At 39.6% G+C, this 12,644-nt stretch overlaps 1 protein-coding gene and 1 long non-coding RNA gene across 2 annotated transcripts in view; both read right to left on the reverse strand.

Annotated features, from left to right (window-relative positions):
- LOC127925883 (IQ domain-containing protein E-like) overlaps positions 1 to 4,420 on the reverse strand; it is a 7,896-nt gene extending 3,476 nt beyond the window's left edge. The window contains exons 1-2 of the mRNA XM_052511187.1: positions 4,244 to 4,420; positions 1,865 to 2,002 (exon numbers count right to left, since the gene is read on the reverse strand). Of these exons, the coding sequence (XP_052367147.1) occupies positions 1,865 to 2,002; positions 4,244 to 4,412 (307 nt within the window). The 5' untranslated portion in view covers positions 4,413 to 4,420. The remainder of the gene's footprint in view (positions 1 to 1,864; positions 2,003 to 4,243) is intronic.
- A 306-nt stretch (positions 4,421 to 4,726) lies between these two features.
- LOC127925880 (uncharacterized) lies at positions 4,727 to 8,033 on the reverse strand. Its single transcript, XR_008122689.1, has 3 exons — positions 7,839 to 8,033; positions 5,029 to 5,076; positions 4,727 to 4,761 (listed from the first exon to the last, which is right to left on the reverse strand). It is a non-coding gene; the product is annotated as an uncharacterized LOC127925880 (long non-coding RNA).
- Between the last annotated feature and the right edge of the window lie 4,611 nt (positions 8,034 to 12,644).

Here is a 12,644-nt window from a genome sequence, read left to right on the forward strand (position 1 = left end):
TAACTGTTACACTGTAGAATAACTGTTACACTGTAGAATAACTGTAGAATAACTGTTACACTGTAGAATAACTGTAGAATAACTGTTACATAACTGTAGAATAACTGTTACACTGTAGAATAACTGTTACACTGTAGAATAACTGTAGAATAACTGTTACACTGTAGAATAACTGTAGAATAACTGTTACACTGTAGAATAACTGTTACACTGTAGAATAACTGTAGAATAACTGTAGAATAACTGTTACACTATAGAATAACTGTAGAATAACTGTTACACTGTAGAATAACTGTTACACTGTAGAATAACTGTAGAATAACTGTTACACTGTAGAATAACTGTGACACTGTAGAATAACTGTAGAATAACTGTTACACACTGTAGAATAACTGTTACACTGTAGAATAACTGTAGAATAACTGTTACACTGTAGAATAACTGTTACACTGTAGAATAACTGTAGAATAACTGTTACACTGTAGAATAACTGTAGAATAACTGTTACACTGTAGAATAATAACTGTAGAATAACTGTTACACTGTAGAATAACTGTAGAATAACTGTTACACTGTAGAATAACTGTGACACTGTAGAATAGCTGTAGAATAACTGTTACACTGTAGAATAACTGTAGAATAACTGTTATACTGTAGAATAACTGTTACACTGTAGAATAACTGTTACACACTGTAGAATAACTGTATAATAACTGTTACACTGTAGAATAACTGTTACACTGTAGAATAACTGTAGAATAACTGTAGAATAACTGTTACACTGTAGAATAACTGTTACACTATAGAATAACTGTAGAATAACTGTTACACTGTAGAATAACTGTTACACTGTAGAATAACTGTAGAACTGTTAACTGTAGAATAACTGTTACACTATAGAATAACTGTAGAATAACTGTTACACTGTAGAATAACTGGTACACTGTAGAATAACTGTTACACTGTAGAATAACTGTTACACTGTAGAATAACTGTAGAATAACTGTTACACTGTAGAATAACTGTAGAATAACTGTTACACACTGTAGAATAACTGTTACACTGTAGAATAACTGTAGAATAACTGTTACACGTAGAATAACTGTTACACTGTAGAATAACTGTAGAATAACTGTAGAATAACTGTTACACTATAGAATAACTGTAGAATAACTGTTACACTGTAGAATAACTGTTACACTGTAGAATAACTGTTACACTGTAGAATAACTGTAGAATAACTGTTACACTGTAGAATAACTGTAGAATAACTGTTACACACTGTAGAATAACTGTTACACTGTAGAATAACTGTTACACTGTAGAATAACTGTAGAATAACTGTTACACTGTAGAATAACTGTAGAATAACTGTTACACTGTAGAATAACTGTTACACTGTAGAATAACTGTAGAATAACTGTAGAATAACTGTTACACTGTAGAATAACTGTTACACTGTAGAATAACTGTAGAATAACTGTTACACTGTAGAATAACTGTAGAATAACTGTTACACTGTAGAATAACTGTAGAATAACTGTTACACTGTAGAATAACTGTAGAATAACTGTTACACACTGTAGAATAACTGTTACACTGTAGAATAACACACACACACACACTCTCAGATGTATGCACGCACAGCGCGCACACACATGCACATAGAATAGAACACACACAACCACACAGAACACACAACCACACAGAACACACAGAACACACAACCACACAGAACACACAACCACACAGAACACACAACCACACAGAACACACAACCACACAGAACACACAACCACACAGAACACACAGAACACACAACACACAGAACACACAGAACACACAGAACACACAGAACACACACCATTGGATGAGGAGTGCAGGTGTTTGGGTTTCTTAATGCCGGGAACCTGTTGGAGATACTCTGGAGTGCAGGGAGAAGAGGAGAGACAGGCTGAGGTGTGTGTTGTGTCAAAGTCAACTCTCAGAGACTGGGACAGACCTAGAGAGAGAGGAGAGACAGGAGAGAGAGTTGAGACAGGCTGAGGTGTGTGTTGTGTCAAAGTCAACTCTCAGAGACTGGGACAGACCTAGAGAGAGAGGAGAGACAGGAGAGACAGGCTGAGGTGTGTGTTGTGTCAAAGTCAACTCTCAGAGACTGGGACAGACCTAGAGAGAGAGGAGAGAGAGGAGAGACAGGCTGAGGTGTGTGTTGTGTCAAAGTCAACTCTTAGAGACTGGGACAGACCTAGAGAGAGAGGAGAGACAGGAGAGACAGGCTGAGGTGTGTGTTGTGTCAAAGTCAACTCTTAGAGACTGGGACAGACCTAGAGAGAGAGGAGAGACAGGAGAGACAGGCTGAGGTGTGTGTTGTGTCAAAGTCAACTCTCAGAGACGGGGACAGACCTAGAGAGAGAGGAGAGACAGGAGAGAGAGGAGAGAGAGGAGAGAGAGGCTGAGGTGTGTGTTGTGTCAAAGTCAACTCTCAGAGACTGGGACAGACCTAGAGAGAGAGGAGAGACAGGAGAGAGAGGAGAGAGAGGCTGAGGTGTGTGTTGTGTCAAAGTCAACTCTCAGAGACTGGGACAGACCTAGAGAGAGAGGAGAGACAGGAGAGACAGGAGAGACAGGAGAGACAGGTTGAGGTGTGTGTTGTGTCAAAGTCAACTCTCAGAGACTGGGACAGACCTAGAGAGAGAGAGGAGAGACAGGAGAGACAGGAGAGAGAGGAGAGACAGGCTGAGGTGTGTGTTGTGTCAAAGTCAACTCTCAGAGACTGGGACAGACCTAGAGAGGAGAGACAGGAGAGACAGGAGAGAGAGGAGAGACAGGCTGAGGTGTGTGTTGTGTCAAAGTCAACTCTCAGAGACTGGGACAGACCTAGAGAGAGAGGAGAGAGAGGAGAGACAGGAGAGACAGGCTGAGGTGTGTGTTGTGTCAAAGTCAACTCTCAGAGACTGGGACAGACCTAGAGAGAGAGGAGAGAGAGGAGAGACAGGAGAGAGAGGAGAGACAGGCTGAGGTGTGTGTTGTGTCAAAGTCAACTCTCAGAGACTGGGACAGACCTAGAGAGAGAGGAGAGACAGGAGAGAGAGGCTGAGGTGTGTGTTGTGTCAAAGTCAACTCTCAGAGACTGGGACAGAGAGAGAGAGGAGAGAGAGAGAGAGGCTGAGGTGTGTGTTGTGTCAAAGTCAACTCTCAGAGACTGGGACAGACCTAGAGAGAGAGGAGAGACAGGATGAGGTGTGTGTTGTGTCAAAGTCAACTCTCAGAGACTGGGACAGACCTAGAGAGAGAGGAGAGAGAGGAGAGACAGGAGAGAGAGGAGAGACAGGCTGAGGTGTGTGTTGTGTCAAAGTCAACTCTCAGAGACGGGGACAGACCTAGAGAGAGAGGAGAGACAGGAGAGAGAGGAGAGACAGGAGAGAGAGGAGAGACAGGAGAGAGAGGAGAGACAGGCTGAGGTGTGTGTTGTGTCAAAGTCAACTCTCAGAGACTGGGACAGACCTAGAGAAAGAGAAAGAGAGAGGGAGGAATGAAGGGGGGTGGAGAGGGAGGGAAGGAGGGGGGAGCGAGAGAGGGACAGAGATAGAGAGAGAGAAAGAGAATAACATTTTTAATACAATGGTAGACCTATAATGAATAATGTTGTGAAATACATGGTTCCCCTCTGAGCAAGACATATCACTAGGGTCAACAAAACCCTACAAGCTGTCAGCTGGAATAACATGCAACAAGATACCACACTGGCTGAATAACTGTGTGTCCCTATGGAGGTTTAGGAATAGAGTTGTCTTTCTGGTTTCTATGGAGGTTAAGGAATATAGTTGTCTCTCTGGTTTCTATGGAGGTTTAGGAATAGAGTTGTCTCTCTGGTTTCTATGGAGGTTTAGGAATAGAGTTGTCTCTCTGGTTTCCATGGAGGTTTAGGAATAGAGTTGTCTCTCTGGTTTCTATGGAGGTTTAGGAATAGAGTTGTCTCTGGTTTCTATGGAGGTTTAGGAATAGAGTTGTCTCTCTGGTTTCTATGGAGGTTTAGGAATAGAGTTGTCTCTCTGGTTTCCATGGAGGTTTAGGAATAGAGTTGTCTCTCTGGTTTCTATGGAGGTTTAGGAATAGAGTTGTCTCTCTGGTTTCTATGGAGGTTTAGGAATAGAGTTGTCTCTCTGTAGTACATTGGTATGTTAGTAAAGAGCTGTTTTCTACGGTGATAAAGTTCTGTTTATATCTCCATGGTACCCACCGTGCCCGTTGCTTAGCGAAGCCAGACAGTTCTCTCTGGGGGTACGAGCTGCCTCACCCCTCTCCAACAGAGTGTCACCTCTCCCCCCTAGGGCCTCCCCCCTCTCCCCCAGAGTTCCTCTCAGGGGCCTCCAAGCTGACACCGCTGATCTCCTCTGGTTCACATCCATACTGGAGAGATACGAGACCCTGCACACACACACACACACACACACACACACACACACACACACACACACACACACACACACACACACACACACACACACACACACACACACACACACACACACACACACACACACACACACACACAGAGTTGAGACACACACACACACACACACAGAGTTAGACACACACACACACAGACACACACACAGACACACACACACACATCAAAGTTAGGGTGGTAAAAGCAATGGAGTTGAATTTGAAGTTTAAAGTCAGATGTATTGTAGATGATAGCTGGTCTTACTGGGAGAAGGGGAGGTTTACCAGACAGCTTCTTTTCCTGGCTTTCTGTTGAGACACAAAACAAGGGATAGATACACAGGGGAGACACATACACACACACGTACACGCACACACACACACAGGGTTAGAGACACTCAGAGACACACACACACACACACACAGGGTTAGAGACACTCAGAGACACACACACACACACACACACACACACACACACACACACACACACACACACACACACACACACACACACACACACACACACACACACACACACACACACACACACACACGGGGAACAGAAAGTCATCTCACCTTTCCAGAGTCTGATATGTAGGTAGCAAGAGAAAGTCCATCCTCAACCTTGAAACAAGGAGTTAGTGAGTCTATCTATCCAACTTACTGTAGTAGAGGCTAATAGAGTAGCAGGACAATAACTACTGTCACGGTGATGTCGCAAAACACTATCCAATCTACAGAAGTAGTAGTACAGTAGATAACTAAAACAGTATCCAATCTACAGAAGTAGTACTACAGAGGATAACTAACACACTATCCAATCTACAGAAGTAGTACTACAGTAGATAACTAACACACTATCCAATCTACAGAAGTAGTATTACAGTAGATAACTAAACAGTATCCAACCTACAGAAGTAGTATTACAGTAGATAACTAAAACAGTATCCAATCTACAGAAGTAGTATTACAGTAGATAACTAAAACAGTATCCAATCTACAGAAGTAGTATTACAGTAGATAACTAAAACAGTATCCAATCTACAGAAGTAGTACTACAGTAGATAACTAAAACACTATCCAATCTACAGAAGTAGTATTACAGTAGATAACTAAACAGTATCCAATCTACAGAAGTAGTATTACAGTAGATAACTAAAACAGTATCCAGTCTACAGAAGTAGTACTACAGAGGATAACTAAAACAGTATCCAATCTACAGAAGTGGTACTACAGTAGATAACTAAAACAGTATCCAATCTACAGAAGTAGTATTACAGTAGATAACTAAAACAGTATCCAGTCTACAGAAGTAGTACTACAGAGGATAACTAAAACAGTATCCAATCTACAGAAGTAGTATTACAGTAGATAACTAAAACAGTATCCAATCTACAGAAGTAGTATTACAGTAGATAACTAAAACAGTATCCAATCTACAGAAGTAGTATTACAGTAGATAACTAAAACAGTATCCAATCTACAGAAGTAGTACTACAGTAGATAACTAAAACAGTATCCAATCTACAGAAGTAGTATTACAGTAGATAACTAAAACAGTATCCAATCTACAGAAGTAGTACTACAGTAGATAACTAAAACAGTATCCAATCTACAGAAGTAGTATTACAGAGGCAAACTAAAACAGTATCCAATCTACAGAAGTAGTACTACAGTAGATAACTAAAACAGTATCCAATCTACAGAAGTAGTACTACAGTAGATAACTAAAACAGTATCCAATCTACAGAAGTAGTATTACAGAGGCAAACTAAAACAGTATCCAATCTACAGAAGTAGTATTACAGTAGATAACTAAAACAGTATCCAATCTACAGAAGTAGTATTACAGTAGATAACTAAAACAGTATCCAATCTACAGAAGTAGTACTACAGTAGATAACTAAAACAGTATCCAATCTACAGAAGTAGTATTACAGAGGCTAACTAAAACAGTATCCAATCTACAGAAGTGGTACTACAGTAGATAACTAAAACAGTATCCAATCTACAGAAGTGGTATTACAGTAGATAACTAAAACAGTATCCAATCTACAGAAGTGGTACTACAGTAGATAACTAAAACAGTATCCAATCTACAGAAGTAGTATTACAGAGGCTAACTAAAACAGTATCCAATCTACAGAAGTGGGTACTACAGTAGATAACTAAAACAGTATCCAATCTACAGAAGTGGTATTACAGTAGATAACTAAAACAGTATCCAATCTACAGAAGTAGTACTACAGAGGCTAACTAAAAACAGTATCCAATCTACAGAAGTGGTACTACAGTAGATAACTAAAACAGTATCCAATCTACAGAAGTAGTACTACAGTAGATAACTAAAACAGTATCCAATCTCCACAGAAGTGGTACTACAGTAGATAACTAAAACAGTATCCAATCTACAGAAGTGGTATTACAGTAGATAACTAAACAGTATCCAATCTACAGAAGTAGTACTACAGAGGCTAACTAAAACAGTATCCAATCTACAGAAGTGGTACTACAGTAGATAACTAAAACAGTATCCAATCTACAGAAGTAGTACTACAGTAGATAACTAAAACAGTATCCAATCTACAGAAGTGGTATTACAGTAGATAACTAAAACAGTATCCAATCTACAGAAGTGGTACTACAGTAGATAACTAAAACAGTATCCAATCTACAGAAGTAGTATTACAGAGGCTAACTAAAACAGTATCCAATCTACAGAAGTGGTACTACAGTAGATAACTAAAACAGTATCCAATCTACAGAAGTGGTATTACAGTAGATAACTAAAACAGTATCCAATCTACAGAAGTAGTACTACAGAGGCTAACTAAAACAGTATCCAATCTACAGAAGTGGTACTACATTAGATAACTAAAACAGTATCCAATCTACAGAAGTAGTACTACAGTAGATAACTAAAACAGTATCCAATCTACAGAAGTGGTACTACAGTAGATAACTAAAACAGTATCCAATCTACAGAAGTGGTACTACAGTAGATAACTAAAAACAGTATCCAATCTACAGAAGTAGTACTACAGAGGCTAACTAAAACAGTATCCAATCTACAGAAGTGGTACTACAGTAGATAACTAAAACAGTATCCAATCTACAGAAGTAGTACTACAGTAGATAACTAAAACAGTATCCAATCTACAGAAGTGGTACTACAGAGGATAACTAAAACAGTATCCAATCTACAGAAGTAGTACTACAGTAGATAACTAAACAGTATCCAATCTACAGAAGTAGTACTACAGAGGATAACTAAACAGTATCCAATCTACAGAAGTAGTACTACAGAGGATAACTAAAACAGTATCCAATCTACAGAAGTAGTACTACAGTAGATAACTACATCAGTAAATCGTAAAACAACACACCAGATCTTCTAGGTCTTCGTCCGTCGGGATATCGCTGGCCACGAGAGACATCGTTGAAGTTTGATACAGATTATAAAATGATAAACTAATCTCTCTTTGGAGAAAGTGGACAGTTGGAGAACCTCTCCTTGCGTGTTCTTGTCATTTTCCTGTGCTTCATTTCGCTACGTTGACACGTTTGCCTTAGCTATAGCTGCGGGGAAAACAAGCATTTGGTAGAGATATAAAATAAAAATAAACGCCTCTTCCTTTGAGATCAAAACATAATCAAATGCCTGTCCTCAAAACGACACGAAAGCAACAATAGCCTCGCAGCTATAGCGATACCCCAAGCGATTATTTTAGATTTCGTACAATCTCTGGTATTACACCGTTAATCGGGAATAAACGATGCAGAAATGGAAATATAATTTAATAGTCTTCTATCATAAATCCTCTGATGTTGTTTCTCTGGCATCAGTAGTCTAGCAACAAACAACACAACAATTGTAGCGGAGCAGAAATACATTGATGTTCGTTTATGAGCGTCGTTGCTGCGCAGGTTTTACGCAGACCACGATCAGAGGGCTTCTTCTACGGTTTTCACTGTTCAGACAAATACCCCATAATCAGTGTAATAATATCTTATTATTATTGTGCATGTAAACGCACTCATTGACTAGCCTAACTCCAGGGTGTTATTGTGTGTATACATCGTTTGTGTGTTCATTTCAAGGTAAAGCTGTGCGCACTTCATCTGGAAAGTCATTGCTGTTTCATGCCAACGTGTGTATCCGCTCTCAGAAGCTTGTGTATGGCGTCATATGTTGCTGGAACTAGCTTGAATGCTAGCTAATGTGTGTGCTAACCCAGCTGGCTAGCTGTGTGCTGTTCCAAGGCAGGTATGGGACTCTGAATGTATGTCAGAGACACATGGTAACCCTAGCCTCCCTGTATGCTTGTTTGATCTCTACCAAGAGGTCTGGTCCTTCATGACACCGACAGAACAGGATTTCGCCAAAGATACTGATACAGTGCCTTGGGAGAATATTCAGACCCCTTGACTGTTTCCACATTTTGTTACGTTAAAGTGTTTTTCCCTCATCCCCTCATTTGCACTGTTGGTTAGAGCCTGTAGTAAGTAAGCATTTCACCTGTTGTATTTGGCGCACGTGACAAATAAACGTTGATTTGATTTGATAAAAGTACACACAATACACCATAATGACATCACAATACCCCATAATGACATCACAATACCCCATAATGACATCACAATACCCCATAATGACATCACAATACCCCATAATGACATCACAATACCCCATAATGACATCACAATACACCATAATGACATCACAATACCCCATAATGCCATCACAATACCCCATAATGACATCACAATACACCATAATGACATCACAATACCCCATAATGACATCACAATACCCCATAATGACATCACAATACACCATAATGACATCACAATACACCATAATGACATCACAATGCACCATAATGACATCACAATACACCATAATGACATCACAATACACCATAATGACATCACAATACCCCATAATGACATCACAATACCCCATAATGACAAAGTAAAAAAGAGGATTTTAGAAATGTTTCCTACAAAATAAAAATAATTGGATACTACCGTCAGGTGTCTGTAATCTGACACCTTGGTTAGATTTACAAGTTAAACCTATGTTTAATAGTTGTATCTTTTCAGAATTTTTACAATGAGTATTTCTGTATTTGAATTTGGCGCTCTGTAATCTCACTGGATGTTGGCCAGGTTGGACAGGTCCCTACATACCCCAGAGAGGTTTTAATGTTGTCGATGTTGGCCAGGTGGGACAGGTCCCTACATACCCCAGAGAGGTTTTAATGTTGTCGATGTTGGCCAGGTGGGACAGGTCCCTACATACCTTAGAGAGGTTTTAATGTTGTCGATGTTGGCCAGGTGGGACGCGTCCCTACATACCCTAGAGAGGTTTTAATGTTGTCGATGTTGGCCAGGTGGGACAGGTCTCTCTACCCCTCTCTACCACTCTCACTCTCTCTCACTCTCTCTACCTCTCTCTCTCTCTACCTCTCTCTCTCTGTTTTTACCTCTGTATCTGAAAGGGAGTTTATGGAGGTTAGGAGGTGTGGCGTCGACACTTGTGTGTGTTTGAGGATGTAGGACTGCTCATCTCCTCTCCTTCTCTTGTAGTTAGTGAAGAAACAGAATCAGTTCACAATAATGTGTCCAAATTCCTTTCACAAGAACAATAGACTCTCCCTCTCACTCTCTCATTCTCTGTCTCTCTGTCTCTCTACTTCTATCTCTCCCCCAGCTAGTCATGTTTAGGTTCTGTATTAGTGTTTTTCATCCCCCCTGTGTGTGTGTGTGTGTGTGTGTGTGTGTGTGTGTGTGTGTGTGTGTGTGTGTGTGTGTGTGTGTGTGTGTGTGTGTGTGTGTGTGTGTGTGTGTGTGTGTGTGTGTGTGTGTGTGTGTGTGTGTGTAGTAGTTACAGTACCCCACATAGTTCATGTTGTAATGAAATGACTGTGGAATGTCTTTAACTGAAACCAGACGCTCTAAGAACACACTATATTTACCAGTTACTATTCTATTAATATGAAGTTATATTACTATATTAATATATTACCATTCTATTAATATGAAGTTATATTACTATATTACTATTCTATTAATATGTAGTTATATTACTATATTACTATTCTATTAATATGTAGTTATATTACTATATTACTATATTACCATTCTATTAATATGAAGTTATATTACTAAACTACTATATTACCATTATATTAATATGAAGTTATATTACTATATTACTATATTACTATTCTATTAATATGAAGTTATATTACTATATTACTACTATATTACTATATTACTATATTACCATTATATTAATATGAAGTTATATTACTATATTACTATATTACTATTCTATTCATATGAAGTTATATTACTATATTACTATATTACTATTCTATTAATATGAAGTTATATTACTATATTACTATATTACCATTATATTAATATGAAGTTATATTACTATATTACTATTCTATTAATATGTAGTTATATTACTATATTACTATATTGCTATTCTATTAATATGGAGTATATTAACATCACCGATCAAGTAAAAGTGTACTAGGCAAGATGGCGGAGGCGGATGTTTTGTTTAAAACTGCTAGTCTGGTGAAGATAATTATTTATTTATATATATATATTCTGGTGAAGATAATAGCAGAGAGTGACAATGCGTGGGTTACCATGACGAAGAAGAAGGGAAACATGATAAATAAAGTTGTGGTGGATACTAGAAAACCCCAAGACTCGATTTTTGTCATAGTGATTGTAGCGCCCTCACATGGTCATAAACTGTACAGCACAGTTGGAGTCAGTTGGAGTTGTTTTCATTGTGAACGCAGCTGAACGTTTTTTGGGGATCTTCATGATTTCACAGCCGAAGCCTGAAATCCTGTCGGTGATTGTTCCGCCTGTGTGTGGATGTATTTTGGTTTTGACCGTGATGGGTTTTGTTTGTTGATGTGTTTATTTTGAATGTTGTCTGCACAGTTTCTTGAACATTATGAATGGACCATCTCTGATTGCTGCTCACGGACAGAAGAGATGGACTTCAAACATAAATAGCCAGGCGACTTTAACTTAATGTTAGCCAGCTAGGTGTTGATAGGGAGTGGTGTAACAGCTAGGTGTTGATAGGGAGTGGTGTAACAGATAGGTGTTGATAGGGAGTGGTGTAACAGATAGGTGTTGATGGGGAGTGGTGTAATAGCTAGGTGTTGATAGGGAGTGATGTAATAGATAGGTGTTGATAGGGAGTGGTGTAATAGCTGGGTGTTGATAGGAGTGGTGTAACAGATAGGTGTTGATAGGGAGTGGTGTAACAGATAGGTGTTGATAGGGAGTGGTGTAATAGCTAGGTGTTGATAGGGAGTGGTGTAATAGCTAGGTGTTGATAGGGAGTGGTGTAACAGATAGGTGTTGATAGGGACTGGTGTAACAGATAGGTGTTGATAGGGAGTGGTGTAATAGCTGGGTGTTGATCGGGAGTGGTGTAACAGATAGGTGTTGATAGGGAGTGGTGTAATAGCTAGGTGTTGATAGGGAGTGGTGTAATAGCTGGGTGTTGATAGGGAGTGGCGTAATAGCTAGGTGTTGATAGGGAGTGGTGTAATAGCTAGGTGTTGATGGGGAGTGGTGTACCAGCTAGGTGTTGATAGGGAGTGGTGTAATAGCTAGGTGTTGATAGGGAGTGGTGTAATGGCTAGGTGTTGATAGGAAGGGGTGAAATAGCTAGGTGTTGATAGGGAGTGGTGTAATAGCTAGGTGTTGATAGGGAGTGGTGTAATAGCTAGGTGTTGATAGGGAGTGGTGTAATAGCTAGGTGTTGATAGGGAGTGGTGTAATAGCTTGGTGTTGATAGGGAGTGGTGTACCAGCTAGGTGTTGATAGGGAGTGGTGTAATAGCTAGGTGTTGATAGGGAGTGGTGTAATAGCTAGGTGTTGATAGGGAGTGGTGTAATAGCTAGGTGTTGATAGGGAGTGGTGTACCAGCTCGGTGTTGATAGGGAGTGGTGTAATAGCTAGGTGTTGATAGGGAGTGGTGTAATAGCTAGGTGTTGATAGGGAGTGGTGTACCAGCTAGGTGTTGATAGGGAGTGGTGTAATAGCTAGGTGTTGATAGGGAGTGGTATAATAGCTAGGTGTTGATAGGGAGTGGTGTAATAGCTAGGTGTTGATAGGGAGTGGTGTACCAGATAGGTGTT

The sequence above is a fragment of the Oncorhynchus keta genome, unplaced genomic scaffold, assembly GCF_023373465.1.
Source record: "Oncorhynchus keta strain PuntledgeMale-10-30-2019 unplaced genomic scaffold, Oket_V2 Un_contig_6399_pilon_pilon, whole genome shotgun sequence".
NCBI classification, from domain to species: Eukaryota; Metazoa; Chordata; class Actinopteri; order Salmoniformes; family Salmonidae; genus Oncorhynchus; species Oncorhynchus keta.